The sequence below is a fragment of the Cryptomeria japonica genome, chromosome 1 (genome assembly GCF_030272615.1).
Source record: "Cryptomeria japonica chromosome 1, Sugi_1.0, whole genome shotgun sequence".
NCBI lineage: Eukaryota > Viridiplantae > Streptophyta > Pinopsida > Cupressales > Cupressaceae > Cryptomeria > Cryptomeria japonica.
Window position 1 is genome coordinate 411,581,236 of NC_081405.1, and position 16,298 is coordinate 411,597,533.

The 16,298-nt window shown below is 37.3% G+C and overlaps 1 protein-coding gene across 1 annotated transcript in view; it reads left to right on the top strand.

The window, feature by feature from the left end:
- Positions 1–16,298, top strand: part of LOC131065523 (pentatricopeptide repeat-containing protein GUN1, chloroplastic) — a 40,747-nt gene that overhangs the window by 4,438 nt on the left and 20,011 nt on the right. Inside the window, exon 3 of the mRNA XM_058000043.2 lies at positions 12,293–12,509. Within this exon, the coding sequence (XP_057856026.2) occupies positions 12,293–12,509 (217 nt within the window). The remainder of the gene's footprint in view (positions 1–12,292; positions 12,510–16,298) is intronic.

The following is a 16,298-nucleotide window of genomic DNA, read 5'->3' on the forward strand; positions in this document are numbered from 1 at the left end:
AATAACCAGTTATATTTAGGGGTTATCCTTATTATTTCCCTAACCCTAACAGAGGAATGAGAATTACTGTGCTAGGGCGCTTGGAAACCAATTTACAAGCAGGCTCCCTCAAGGTTTCAAGAACACAGGTCCTTACCCCATCTTGGGACTTCTCCCTCAAGGTTTCTGGAAGACCTGTCCTTACCCCATCTTGGGACTTCTCCCTCAAGGTTTCTGGAAGACCTGTCCAAACCCCTTCTTGGGACCTACCCGTCTTGTGAATTACTCTGCCTCTCACTACACAAACCAACCTATCCTCACAAAGGCATTAGCGAAGGTTTCTGGAAGACCTGTCCAAACCCCATCTTGGGACCTACCTGTCTTGTGAATTACTCTGCCTCTCACTACACAAACCAACCTATCCTCACAAAGGCATTAGCGAAAGATCAAGGACTAGGCTGTTTAATATATTGGTTTTTCATGTACTATGAATGCAATGAAATTAAGTATAACTATCATACATATCGCAGTCAGTCTATATTAATATTACTATTAAATTCTGCATAAGAACATTATCAGGCATCATATATTAAGCTTACATATTAAGCACATCCCTATGCATACCACCAAGAATAAGGATGTTACTGCCTGTAACTTAATAACAGTTCTGATCTGATCTGATCTGATCGATGGTGATGTCACTATATGCTTTTAATTCCTTTCCTTTATATCTCTCAATGTGAGGGAGAGGTCACACCTCTTCATCATGTATGCCCTTTGGCAAGAGACACCCTTTCACCATTAGCACCCTTTGAAAGAGTGCAACTCTTCATATTTCTAATTCTGCCCTTTGAAAGGGAACAATCTTTCACAATCAGATCTACACTTCTGATTCCCTAAATTATTCTCCCCTTCAATGAGTTCTCTTCTCCCTTTTATACCTCATATTTGGGAGAGTCACAACCTATCATTTCATGCTTTTTGACCATTTATTAACTTTAATCAAATTTTAATTATATTTAATTATATTTTTATTTAATTTTAATTTTGATTCTTTTGTATTTTAATTATATTATTATTATTTATTATTAAATTATATTTCACATTGGAGACATTACAGGATTCCATTACATAATTTTTGAGTCAAGCTCCAGTAGTGTGAGGATGTTGAGATGATGACACTTGTCATGGTTTTGCTCACTTAGGTTAGACACTGGGCACAATATTACAAAGTACAAAGGGAATCCAACTGAAAACTAAACATGGATTACATGGGATTGTGACTAATGGCCTGATCATGCATTGCTAGGATGTAAGGTAACTATAATGGCTTCTGGAACATCTCGGCAAAAAGGAAAAAGACCAAGGCACACATTGAAATAAGCTTCTTAAGCTTGGTTCCTTTCGAACCTTAGAAAATCTGAATTCCACAACTGCAACCAACATTCTGCATCTTTATGTACCTACACACAATCAAACTCGAGGAATTCATGTGGTTTTTCTCAACGAAAATCTTAATTTCTGCAAGAAACATTCTTTTCTTAGGGATTTAAAAAAACGTTTTAAAATAGGAAACTTTGCTGAGGATGAGACTTTTTCAAGTGCTCATCCATGGATTCATCCCAAACCAAGCGAAGGTATTCAAAACTTAGGAAGTTCAAAGGGAAGTAACACTTGCAGGTACTTTCGGTCAAGCAAAATACCTCACCTAGTGGCTGAAAGGGATTCTGCCCGAAATCTGATTTGCCACTTCTTAGGCATCTGTACTATATCTGGTATAATTTGGCACCCCTGGAAAAACTCAATGACATGCTGGTCTAGCATAAACTGGGGGCTAATAATTTGGATGCTGATAAGGGGCCATAACTACTGGAAGATAGTCACTAGCAAACACTCCTAGAGTCAATTAAGGGTGAGAAACTGAATGAAATTAAACTGAGCCTTAGGTTTTGCTAGTTCCATTGGAAGATTGAAATGAGACAAATTTTAATAGAGTTCTGCTTCTGTTCCTCAAATTTTCTTTTTTCCTTGAATCTTTATATTATAATATCAGTAGGCCTTCAATTAGACTGATATTTCCAATCTCAAGGGAGTGAAAAGACTTAATTTCATAATTACTATTAGAGTAAAGTCAGTCAGTTTAAGAGACCATAATATCAGACAATTCGAATGCAATACACAGACTAAGTCCAACAACTCCATTTTCACTTCATATTATCAAATTCAATATGATCGAAATTCTAAATCATATCTCAATGCTCTTAACAGCTTTATTTTTAAGAATCAAAATCAAATCACATTACATAGAAGCTAAGTTTAAGACTTAGATATGAATAATCTAATCATGCATGTGAACCGATTTATACTCCTGCACAACCATATGTATATTCTAACATCATTTATCTTTGAAGTGCTAAGGATAATTTCTGTTAGGCTTCGTAACCAGACTTCCAAGCTGACCAATATATGTAGAGTTCTACTTATAATACAAACAAGAGTGTAAATAAATCCGATTTGGCTGACTCAAGCTTTAACTCCGCAGTCTCAGAGACTCTTGATAATTGTAGGTACTAATTATGCAGTCTTCATTTGGGTTATACATTATTCAAAAGAACTTGAGGTGTATATGAAGGAATGAAGGAATTCACCCTCCTCCAACATTCTCCCATCACGAACTAAGCTAAAAAATTCTTTCACATGCCTTGCATTGTTCTGTATTGTAGAAGAAATATGAAGAGCTTATATCTTATGTGTGTTATTTCTGAATTTCTGACTACTAATGTGTTTAATCTACTAACTAGAAAAGCAGAGTGTGAAGGATAGAGAACGTGTTTTTGGAAGCACTCGAGAAGGCTGCAGAAGTTGACTGGAGGAGGTTTTGGATGCATGCAGAACTCTCTGCTAAATCAACAGACACTTTTGACCCATTTCCAGCACTCATAATTTGTTGCTCGCATTGGTGACTTTTCAGAGGGACTGGTGATGTAATGTCCTTAAATTATAATTACCCAAATTTTGCCCTAATTGAAGTGGGGTAGGGGGGTTAGAGATACCTGTCAGTTTGATTGAAACCCAGCAAGTAAATTAGGAAATACAGATAATCATAATTTCTTAAATAGATATATTAATTAGGAAACACCAATCGTACATATATAAAGCATAGTCCTAATTGCAAGATTAAATTATGCTTGAGAGAGTTCAATCACAAAAGGGCATAGAATAGGGTGACTAGATAGGGTGCCCTAGAGACCCTCTACCCTAGGTCCAAGGGTGGACCTTGTCACCCCCTTGGCCTCATGTGGCCCATGCCATCCATATGAGGTGGAATACCTAGTGAGGTATCCTATAACTGTTCCCCTTAATCTTGTCAACCCTATCCTACTTCTCATGATTAATGCATCCATTCGCCATGATCGAGAGCATGAGTGCCATCACAATAGGGTGCCCTGAAAGTCTATCCTTCATAGGCCCAAAGACAATTACCCTCTGTACCCCTTTGCCTCATGGGACTCTCTGGTCTTTATGCCATGAGGTGGCGTACCTAGAAGATAACCCCAACACCGTTCCCCTACTTGTAATCCTCTCGCCCTCATGGCTGGAAATACTCAGTCAATATGCAAATAGACTGGTACACATCGAGAACACGTGCAGGAATATATTTGACATATAATAAACCAACTGCAGAATATAATTAATCAGATTTCTATATACTCATTTATATATGAATAAGCAATCATAAAGCATTGCATCATAAATCATGAGTATGCAGTAATGATGTATATAGATACAGCACTTTATGCTATGCACAGGAATTCATACCAACTGTAGTGATAGGTCGGACTGCTGAGAGAAATATTTAATGACTAATAAATCAGAAACCTTCGATATCCTTTTCTTCACATTTTCCTTTATATCTTCCAAGGAGGACTACTTACTCATTGGAAACACCCGATCACAGAGGAGGCAACTCTTGTTAGACACATGCCTTTACATTAAATATAATTGTTGCCTTATCATGATTTTTATCGCCGCTTATTTATGACCTTAATAATAGTTTTTAAATACTTCTTTTTCAAATGTAATCATTGCCTTAAACTCAAGCGCTGCTTTGTTTCTTTTTATTAAATCGTCACCTTTCTATCACTGCTGTTTCATCTTAACATATCTGCTGCTTTTTCTTACACAGATATTAGAATAATTAATTCTTTTAGTCAGTTACCTTTTAGTGGTTCTATTAATGGTCATGTAGTTAGTCATTTAGCTTTTTAGTTCGTCATCTTAGTTGTGAACTTATTTAGCTTTTTGCTTTTTAGTTCGTTAAGTGAAACTATTGCTTCTTTTATAAGAACACATAGTTTGCTTTTTAGATTTTAACTTTTAGCTTTATTTAGCACTTTCCGCGTTTTAGATTCATGTTGAAGCTTTAGATTAATGGTTCGTTTTTTTAGAACATTGTCTTGTAATTCCTTTATATAGTTATTAATTAATTAAAGATCATTCAATTATTTTTCATGGTATCAGAGCATGGATAAATTTTCTGGAGAATTTATAATTCTAGAAAAAATTTATAGTGATCTTTTTTAGTGAATTTTTTCCAAAGTTTTCTTCTTGGGCAAATTTTTTAGGGTTTGCTGGAAAAAGATTTGTTTTTTTGTAGATCATGATTTTTTTTGGTGCAGTGTTTGTGGGCGAAGTTCTTTTTTGCAGGGTCATGAGGGTTTCTGGCCACAATTTTTTTAGCGACCCGTGCATGTTTTCTTCTTGGGCGAATTTTTTAGGGTTTGCTGGAAAAAGATACGTTTTTTTGTAGATCGTGATTTTTTTGGTGCAGTGTTCGTGGGCGAAGTTCTTTTTTGTAGGGTCATGAGGGTTTCTGGCCGCAATTTTTTTAGTGACCCGCGCATGTTTTACTTGCGACTTCGAAGGAAAAAATCTGTTCACAGATTTCCTTGCACACGCCCTTGCCCTAGTTTCGCGCACTGTTTTTTAATTCTTAGCACATGATTTATTTTCTGGGCACGATTTTCGTGGGCATAGAAGGGTTTTCTGTGCGCTGGAAGGAAAAAAACAAAAAACGCAATTGTTATTTTTTGTATTTCGGCGCAATTTTTTTGGCGGTGTTTTTTAAACCCACTTTCTATAGAAATTTCACACAATTTTCGCGATTTTACCCATGATTTTTTGGCAGGATCAATTTTGGGCCTAACGTTTTTCGTTGGGATTTTTTCTGCAACCTTGGGCATTTTCTGGTGGCAGCGGCAGAAGTTTTTTTTCTGTGGTTTTTTTTGTTTGATTTTTGCGATTTTCTTAGGTCCTTTTGCGCCTAGGGTTTGGAATTATTTTTTTACAAAAAAAAGAGGGTTTGCAGAAAAATTTCTAGGTCAACCAATTTCGACATTTGCATTGGGATTCGTGCCTCGAATTCCATTCCAAGGTTACAAATCCTTTGTGCAGTTGTTTCTATTTTGATTTTTTAATCATATTCTTTTGTCTTGTTTTTTGTGCCTTCACAAGGTTGACCTCATTCAACTTGGGTTTTTGTGATGGCCTCTTTGACCAACATCATGTTGGAACACAGTCAGAAGTTCAATGGCCGCAACTACAACACCTGGAAACAACGCATGTTGACGATATTTGAATACCATTGCCTTGATCAAACTGTTCTAGGCAAGCTCACTCGTCCTACAGTAGTAGGTAAAGGATCAAGACAAATTTGATGAGCAAAACCGAGAGGTTGTCATGCTTATCAAACTCGCAGTCACAAATGATCAACTCCCCTCAGGTGCCTTCAGGTAAAACGGCTAAAGAGATATGGGATCTCTTGAAGGATCTTCATGAAATGTTCGACAAGAGCTGAGCTTTCTTTCTAAAGGACATGGATGAGAAGTCATCTATCCAGGCACATGTTACGAAGATGAAGGACATCCATGACCAGTTGCAAGCTATTGGCCACACCATGGCTGAAGAGGATATGGTAGTGATCACGCTGAAAAGCCTTCCTAGATCCTATGAACATTTCATTTAAACACTCAATATCACTTATACTAGTGTTGATCTGAAGTTTCCTGATCTCTGCAACAAGCTTCTACAACAGGATCGATGGAAGCAGTAGTTTGGAAGCAGCAGTAGTTTGTCCACTGAATAGGCCTTCACAGCTGAAGTTTTGGATAGGAACAAGGGTAAAGTTCAGTTCTTCTGGCAGAAGGGACAAGGTCAATCTCAATAGTCTTCGAAGAAGAAAAGTGTACAGTGTAACTATTGTCACCAATTTGGCCATATGAAGAAAGATTGCAGAAAATTGTTGGCATTTGTGTAATCTAAACTGGGAGGGTCTCAGGAATAGGAGCAGGCTCATATTGCAGAGCGTTTTGAAGAGGAGTCAGCTTTCTATGCTTTGTGATAAGCAAATTTCAAGTTTGCTAGGTTTTCATGATTTTTTCTTGAAAAATTGTTTGAGGGTTTTTACAATTTTTTCCTAAAAAATTGTCAAAGGGTTTTCATGATTTTTTCCTAAAAATTTGTCCGTAGGTTTTCACCATTTTCCCTCAAAAATTGTTTGTTGGTTTTTTTTGATTTTTTCCTAAAAAATCATCTATAATTCGTGAAGTTCGCGTGGGATTGTGATTCGCGAGGTTTTTCAGGGTTTGATGGGTTTTTCCTAAAAAATCGTGCTTTGTTGCAATCAAGTTTGGGTCGCACCTGGAGTTGCTGGGGCGAGCATCTACAATTGTGGTATCTTGCAGTTTATTTTGGAGTTGCTAGAGAAAAAATGCTCAACACTCTTCTGCAAAAGGGTTTGCTGATTTTTCCTCAAAATCATGGTTTCAGGCTTCTATAATTCGTGTGTGACAGCTCTATAATTCGTGCATTAGGGGTACATTAGTAATCTAGAATCAGCTGTTCTTGGTCATTACCACTTCGCAGATCTTGAGAGGGTCTCCGCAGTGTTGACTTGTTTTTAAGGACATTGTCTAACACAGAATAAAACTATCAATGGTCACTTCACTCTCTCTTGATCAAAGTTAAACCGTATGCTAAGATTGCAGAAAGTTCAAACGGCTAACTCCAAGGTTCCTTCATGCAACGGACATGACTTAGTTGGCAGATGTGATTGCTGGTAATCCAAGGGGCCTTACGTTTGGATCGTTCTTTCACTTCTTCACTGTGGCTGGAACTTCATCATCGGATATGGCAATTTAGTGATGCTGCTACTTCGAACAGACTAAAATGAACTGAAAATAAAGGGGAAAGGGTTTAGAAGGATCTAAATCTATTCCTAAGGGTAGTGATATTGACAGTTAATGCTTTGGTGGACAAATTCCAAATAAATCAAGCTCTACTTTGCCAAGTTTAACTACAACTCTGCAAGAATCGGTGCAATCTTCTAAGGATGTTGAAGGATTTTCACATTGAGAAAGTGCACTTGAATACCCAACACGACGCAATCCAAGCAACTATCACAATCAAACTAAGCACAAATTTGGGGTTTAGGGTAACTTTACATTGCAACTTACAATCAACAAGATGCAAAAAGTATGAACCATGGAAATTCATCAAACACCATTACATTCTCTATTGAAATCAAAGCACTTTATCTAACAATTGAGAAAATAAAATTCTACTTTAAGTGAGGAAGGTGAAACCATGCAAGTTTTGAAAAAAATAACTTAAGTGGACACCATTAGAGAACAATGTTTCATTGTTATTTTCTCAAAAAACTTATCGCAACAATTTCATAGAAGGCTCCCTCTGTTACAAATGAGGGGGGTCACCCCCTTATATAGCCTTCTGGCCTTGACTACATACAAAATCCTAATTGGGATTTTCCCCAAAAGATTCTCCACTCAAGATGCAACAAGGTGGGAATCAACAATTAATACCCATGAAACCCATATACAATCAATTCAAATAAGCCCAAAAATGGCATCCATTTGTGCATTAAATGCACCCCATTACATCAAATTTGCCCAACATACAATGAATATTCTCCATGCAGAAATAAATGCCCATCATTCCTTCATGTGACGACGATATGCAGAAGGAATCTGTCATAAAACCATAAATATGGCGGTTGCATGCAAAAGATTCTTCATGCACTCAACATGCATTGATCAGGCCGTCGCTTAGTCAAAACATTCCAACAATAAATGTGTCGCCACTATGCCTTCACGTGATAGCTGCTTGCAAAAGATGCTCCATTGACTCAACATGCGTTGACCCAACTGCCACTTGGCGAGAAAACCCTGGAGAGAGAAAACTTCAAGAGAGAAGAATTTGATCCATGAAGAATTTTCTTGAAGTTTTTCGAACTTTCCTTGCTTTGGAGGAGGTTTTCAACAATTTTCCACCATCTCCTATTTTTTAGGGATCTTCCACAAAATTAGGGTTTTGGTTGAGGAGAGAAAATTCTCCTATGGATCCAAATTTGCAAAAATTGTGAAATTCATACAAGATTTGGTGTCTAAAAATGGATTTTTCTAAAAAATTCCCGAGGAGATTTATGCTTTTCCGTTCCTCCTTGACCCTTGGATTTTCATGCCTTAGACAATTTCTCTTTATTCTTCGACTTGAACGTGGAATCCAGCTTGGTGAAGGAATTTCATTATTTCCATGCCTTAGAAAATTTCTCTTCAACTTCTTGACTGAGCATGGAATTTTGACTTTGATGGAGGAAATTCATTCATTCCATGCTCTTCCTTGATACCTTGACTTGGGCACCTGCCTTTGGACTTGGGTAATGATTCTGCATTGGTAAGGAATTTTGTGATTTTGAAGTTTTCCATGACCATCAAGTTTTGGCGCCCTAGTACCTTCCTTAGGCGCAATTCTCCCCAAGGCAAGGAATTCCTAACTTCAACAGTTTTCCATGCAACATCAAGTTTGGCCCCCTTCCTTGTCTTAGGGCGGAATTTTGCTAGGAGGAAGGAATTTGAGGTTTTTGGCATTCTCCATGGGATTGTGGTTTTGGCGCCTAAGTCTCTCCATGGGCACCATTTTGCATTGGAGATGGAATTCCATCCATTTCTTGAATTCCAAGGACCCCCCATTTTGGCGCCCTATCTCTTCCTAAGGCACAAGTTCAACTTTGTGGTGGAATTTCTTTCATCTCGGATTTTCCTTGATGCCCCTTGTTTAGTGCCTTGATCAAGACATGGGCACAATTTTCCATAAGGCATGGAATTCATGACCTACACCATTTTCCATGCATCACCAATTTTGGCACCCTATCCAAGACTAGGGGGCCATTTTGTCTTTGGGAGGGATTTTCATACTTTTGATGAATTCCATGATGGGTTGATTTTGGCGCCCACTTGACTACCCTGGGCGCTGAATTGACTTGGGGAAGGATTTTCATGAATTTTTTTCAAGTCGGTCTTATTCTCTTCATTAGAATATATACATGAAATATAACATTTAAGTATAAGTTATACTTTAAGCTATATTTCATGTATATATTGGCAGGATGTTTGAGAGTGGTTTCAGATCTCTAGGAATTATAATGCAAATTCTAGGTTTTAGAAGATCTTTCAAATTTTTTGGCTTTCCACTCCTGGATTGATTCCCACACACAACCAAATTTTGATCACTCTGCCTGCCCTTTGACTTTTCTGGATGTAGAAGTGATCATGAACATCTAGTTTTCAGTGTCTGCCTGTAAGGACTTGCCACAAGTGGAATTTCCAAAAATAGAGACTTTTTCAAAATGTCAGTGTTAGTGCAAAATAGGACTCAGGGACACTTTCTAAAAATAGAAACTTACTAAAAATGTAAATTACTAAAAATAGTAAGTTTGATTTTTGGCAAAATGAAGATATTTTGGGGAGCAGTGAAATCCCTAAAAAATAGGAACTTTCTAAAAATAGAAAGTTGCTCAAAATTTGCTGAAATTTCATTGGGAGGTTTCTTGAAGGGTCCTGATTCCAGTGTAATGTTCAGTTTTCCCGAAACCCCCAAAATCTAGGATGGAAGACAAACCCTAAGACGACCAAAACATGCCCTAGACTCAGCCAAAATTGCTCAAATGAAAAGCAGACTTATCAAATTGACCTTACTCACTTGCAAGCTCGGAGGATTGACGAGATTGCTGCTCAAAAGACCACAAAACCGAGAGCCAAAAGACCGAGAGGGCCTAAAGAGTAGGGGTCCCCATTTGCAATGGGGCGATGTGTGAAAATGTCACAACACGCAGCAATAGAGTGTTCTTGTGTTTGTGATCAAAAGACTTGCAGTGTCTTAAGTCGGGTACTTAGTTGATACAATGATCATTAAGGGAGGGTATTAGAATAATTAATTCTTCTAGTCAGTTACCTTTTTAGTGGTTCTATTAATGGTCATTTAGTTAGTCATTTAGCTTTTTAGTTTGTCATCTTAGTTGTCAACTTATTTAGCTTTTTGCTTTTTAGTTCGTTAAGTCAAACTTTAAATTGACGGTTCGTTCTTTTTAGAACACCATCGTGTAATTCCTTTATATATGCTTGTATGTTCGTTATCAATTAATTAAAAGATCATTCGATTTTTTTTCAAGATTTTGTCTTATTTTAATTTTGTCCTATATGATTTTTGTCTTATATGACTTTGTCTTCTATCGCCACTTTTCCATTTAATCTCTACTCTATAAGAAATGAATCACTGCTTATTATAAAGGAAAAGAAATTACTCTTTTGTAATTTACTGCCACGAAATATAATCATTTGTTTATTATATAATAATTGCTGCTCTTAATGTTTACGATGATTTCAATCTGAGCAAAGATATCTTTCAAATCTGTATTGATGATTTACTATGTGAATGGTTCTTTATAGAACAGATTGTGTGTAGGAGTTGCAACTAGATATGGCGGGTCCCATGACCTCCCTTTAACCCCAATGATATTTTTGATTTATTTCATGTAGGTTAGACGAAAACCATTATACTTGTGTTCTATTTTGGCGATGACATGACAGGTGACCTCATGGAGGGTCTGGTGACCTAATACAAACCTTGGTATCTGAAGGCTGACATTGACTGTATGCTCCAACACTTGTTAGATCTGTTACTGTAGTTGGCATTGGTAATTGAAAGGTGGCAGATGTAAGGAAGGGGTATTTGTGCCTAGGGCATGTTTAGAGCTTGCCTCTATCAAGTCCCTATTTTTGCATTTTTCAACATAGAATTAGGAAGGTTTTTGGGGGTGTGTAGAGTCAGTCCTAGGTGCAGGTGTTACAGGTCTGACTTGGTATATGCAGGGTTTTGGCTGAGATTGGCAAAATCGAGAAGTGTGTGTAGGTGCTGGATGGAGTGAGGGATGGCTGATCAAAGAACCAAGAAGAGTCAGAGGTTTCCAAAAGAGTAGAGTATTTATAAAATTATAAATAGACTAATTATGTGCAATCTGACTGTTAGAACCGTACTAGGGCCAGGTTTTAGGAATGGTTTGACTGTTGGGCAGGAAATAAAATTCAAAATATCTGGGGTCACTAACATAGGGCATGGTAATGTTCAGATCATTAGCATGAGAGGTGCTATTGTATGAGTCACTAGCATGAGGGTCGCTATTGTCCAAGACGATGCAGGGGTGCAGGAAAGGTGGAACATAATGTTAGCAGCAAAAGGTGTTTACTCATAATGTACTGAGTTGTTTTTGGGTGTTCTAAGCTCGGGAAAGTCAATATGAGGTCTATTGGTGATGAATGCTAAAACAGGGGCAAAACATGGAAGCTGCACTTTTTGACATAATAAATACTTTTTAAAGAAAAATTGTAACAAATATTTTTAAGAGTAGATACATTTTCGAGACATTTCAAGATTGATTTTCAGGTTCTAGAACTATCCCTCTTAGATAACTAGCATTTCAGGTTCTAGAACTATCCCTCATAGACGAGTTAGTCAATTTTCACCAAGAGACTCCAAGATAATTTTGCTTCCATCTTTCACCTGGCCACTTTTACAATGGGTGCCAAGTTCCATTGATGGTAATTGAAGTATGAGATATTATATGAGATGAAGCAGCTTTAAAGATTTGATGTTAAATGAAATACACCATTTTCATGGCCATTGTTTCAGGATTTATTCTCTTTCAAATTCAACATAATATGCGATAATCAGAAGGCATCTTAATTTACAAATCAACAAAGGCAGAAAATATGCATTTTCGTCATACATTGCTTTTGTAGCTCCTCGGAAGCTAAATATTGTATATCAATAAGTTTTAAGTAGAGTTTAGCAATGTTGATTGTTTCCAAAGTAACATATACTTTTGTTCTGCATGGTAATTTTTGTTTTATGATTAACCTTGGTGTTCTCATTGGGAGGCTTTTGTATCTTATGGTTACAGTCGTTGTCGATCCTTCAAAGAAGCTTCCATGTTGTTGGAAGAACTGCGCTTATTTGATAGTCGTGTGTATGGTGTTGCCCATGGGCTGCTAATGGGCTTTAGGGACCAAATATGGGGGCAAGCTCAAGTGCTTTTCGATGAAGTTACTCGGATGGACTCTTCTACTGCTTCAGCTTTTTATAATGCTCTCACTGATATGCTTTGGCATTTTGGCCAGGTTTGTTTAACATATCACCTTAATTTTTGTTTGTAGGTATATGAAATCACCATGTAATTTACATTCATCTTAGAATCAGATAATTGTACAAATATCATAAATTTTAAGAAGTATCATATGCAATTTAATTTGTTCTGTTTAATTTGAGTTCTTTTATGCATACAAGCATAGAATTATAATATTATTTAGCTGAAAACCACCTTTTCATAATGTTTGTTTTGTATTAGGAACCATAGTTGCTCTTTTGCAACATGTTTCTCATCAAAGATTCCCTTGATAAGGCCTTGTACTACAACATTCCTATTGACAGCCATCTGGCTGGAGAAGTCCTGTGATCTGTAAACAGGGAGGGTATGCCTTCCACTTTTTTCATCAAGAACGGATACTTACAATGCCAACTCACTAACACTTCCTTAATACATTGTAAACTAGCTCTGCAAATGTCCATTACATTTATCAATGCCCATTTAATGTGTAAAACTCAAGCAGACTGAGCTATGCTCCCCATTCAAGTATCTCAATCAAGTTGCAATGGTCTTACAATGTCTCTAAGGTGTACTCAAAATTTTGCGGTGATAAAATGTCCAAACAACTTCAACCTTTTGTGCACTGTCAAAAATCCTGCACTGGCACTGTTTTTCACCAAGAACTACATGAACATGGAGGTTTTTCTTGAGTTATCATCCAATCTTGTCAAATGACTTCACTTGCCTTTCTTATAGACTCTCCAGCCTGAAAAATGGAAGCCTAAACATCCAAAAAGCAAGATCAAATGATTAAACCTAATTTGTATTCCATATCATGTGAGCATTTTATCGAGATTGCTACATCTGCCAAATTGGTGATTCTGAAATAACCACAGCAGTTGTGTTTTTGTTAGGGTGGTTACATGCTTGCTGCCTGTGCCAACCGCAGATCCAGCAAAAATGGTTTTCTGATCATTCTGAGGTCTGAGCTTTATTTTGGAGATTTCTGGAGATGTCCCATACCATGCCAGATTCTCTCCTGACTGATATATTTTAGGGTTCTCTTTGACTGAGTGGAACAACTTTGACACTTCGGTCGAACTTTCTTGATCCATTTTTGGACCATACCTCTCCAATTAGAAGGTGATGGGTTCCCAAAAGCTATAGGGTTACCTTAATGAGGATAGAAGAATCGTTCATCACACCAAGATGCCCTCTTGCCCTCTTGATGCCTTCTCTAAGAATGACACCCCTGCATATACCCATACCTCCCTTCTGAGTATCAAATCTGTCATTGGCACTTAGCAACCTCTTGTACATTTGCCAATATGACAATGTAACACTAAATGTTTCCCATTCAACTGAAGTTTGTGTTCGTTCCTTTTAAAGTAGATAATATCCCTCGTATAGAGATATGGACTTCCAACAATTACATCATAAACATTGAATGGGACAACATTTAATGACACTTCATCCTTAAAACTTGGGAGAAAGTCCATATCTCAAATTACATTGCTTGGTCACAATCATCTCCACTCCTTGTTTCAGCAAGCCTAATGGTTATGGCTGAGGATGATCCAAGATATCCAAACCAAGTTCACCAATCAACTTGGAAGAGAGGAGGTTTGCTTGCAAACATGCGTCAAATATATCATCCACTTTATAACCTTCTGTTTGTATTTTGATATGGAAGAGTTGAGTGAGCTCTTCTACTTGAGAGAACCATCACCTACCTTTTGTACACCCATGGCAATGCAAGTCAACCCCTTGTCAACTTTGAGCTGCTCTTTATTTCTTTGATTTTGCATGTGCAATTGGTATTGTTGCCTTTCTTCTTCTTTACCCAACATCTCTTTATCACAACATTAACATCATTACAGAAATCAGAAAATTTTATCACCATCTGTTTCTCTGCTTCCTTTTCTGTAGTCACGACTTTACATGCTTGTAAAACAGCATAACAACATTACGGAAAATATAATTTTTTATCACCTTTTCTCTACCTGCTTCTGGCATGCCAACAAATTTATCTGTGGTTTGCTGTGTCACATCTGCTAACAACATTATGTCCTGCTAAAAACCAACCACTGTTACAACTATGTTCTCTTTTATTTCCTCATTCACAAACAATTTCATGCTTTTCAAATGACATCCTCCAGTTTCAATCTCATGTTTCTTACTCGTTACTACTTTATCTGCAATCAAATCAGCACAACTGAGCTAATGAAATTAAAAAAGCTCCATAAACATTTCGTCATCTAGAGCCTCATCAAGGCAATTCTTTCTTTTCCCACTTCGACCATCATGTCCTTTAAAGGAAGAATTTTTGCTGCACTCTGAATACAATTTGTTACCATGTAATGGACTTTCAGGAATCTATTTTCTGCCTTATTATCTTTGCCCTTCTCTGCTGCAATAAAATCTATGTGCAAAGAATCATAAGAACTAAACATTTTTAAATGTACCCAAATTATAAATACCCAATTTTTTCCCTAGATCACGATTTTTAATTGAAACAAAGTAGGGTTCAGGATACCTTTCACTTTGATTAAGACCCTGCAAACAAGTTAGGAATCATTAAATCATAATTCATAAAATAGGTATCTTTAATTAGAAATCATCGAGCATATATTATAAGTATAGATCTGGTCACAAGATTCCTTAAATCAGTTTGTGAAGGCTCAACCATAGAAGAGCTAAGATAGGGTGACTCAATAAGGTGCCCTATAGATCCTCTACCCTAGGCCCAAGGGTGGAACACTATCCCCCTTGGCCTCATGTGGTCTGTGCCATCCATATGAGGTGGAGTACCTAGTGAGGTTTCCTAGAAATGTTCTCCTCAATCTGGCCACTTCCATCCTACTTCGCATGATTGAACATTCTTAATGCATTCATATATCATGATAGAGAACATGAGGATCATTCACAATAGGGTGCCCTGGAAGTCCATCCTTTCTAAGCCCAAAGGCAGTACCCTTGTACCCCTTTGGCCCCATGGGACTCCCTGGTCTTATACCATGAGGTGGTGTACCTAGAAGATGTCATGTCCCAGTATTAAATGTACCAAATACAGATATATTCTTGTTTTACAAACCTAATCAGATTGTTAATAATCATTTGAATATTAATTCGATATATTATGAATTCCAATTGATGATGTCAAAGGATAATATGTATTATGTTTCTGATTTATGCAACTATTATTTACTGTTAATGTAGTAACAAATATTAACAGTAGCCTAAATTGTTAATTCAATGATAAGTAGTCGTGTTAATGTTAGAAATTAGTTACGAAAGTTAGTAAATAACTCCTAAACAAAATTCTTATACTAATTGCACTAAGTGCGATTACATCCTTATGGGCACGTCTTTTCCTAGGCGTTATCAGTATGGAAGATACGTGACTTAGATGGTAAGTCACGCGTCCCTCCCGAGAGTTGTGACTCAGCATGCCACGATCCCCCCCCCCCCCCCCTTTTGGTATTTATGTAGTCTTTGTTTTCTAATACGGGGGGCAGCATATGTTTGTGTGGCGGAAAACATCAAGGTAGACAAGTATCGTGTTAGTGCAGTCTAGGCTCTGCACTCTGTAATGTGCCCTTTTTAGCAGACATGGAATTCTGGACGATTAGCCTATCATTCTTGACCCTCGTAGGCTAATGAGGATGGTTAGAGGGTCTTCTGAGGATTGTTTCATCTCCAACATTCAAAGATTTATGGATTTGGCCTTCGTTCGATATCATTTGGACTCCGTATGCATTACTTACTATTTATAGTAAGTCAGAGATGTTAGAGATGGACCCCTGCTATTTTTAGTAAAAGG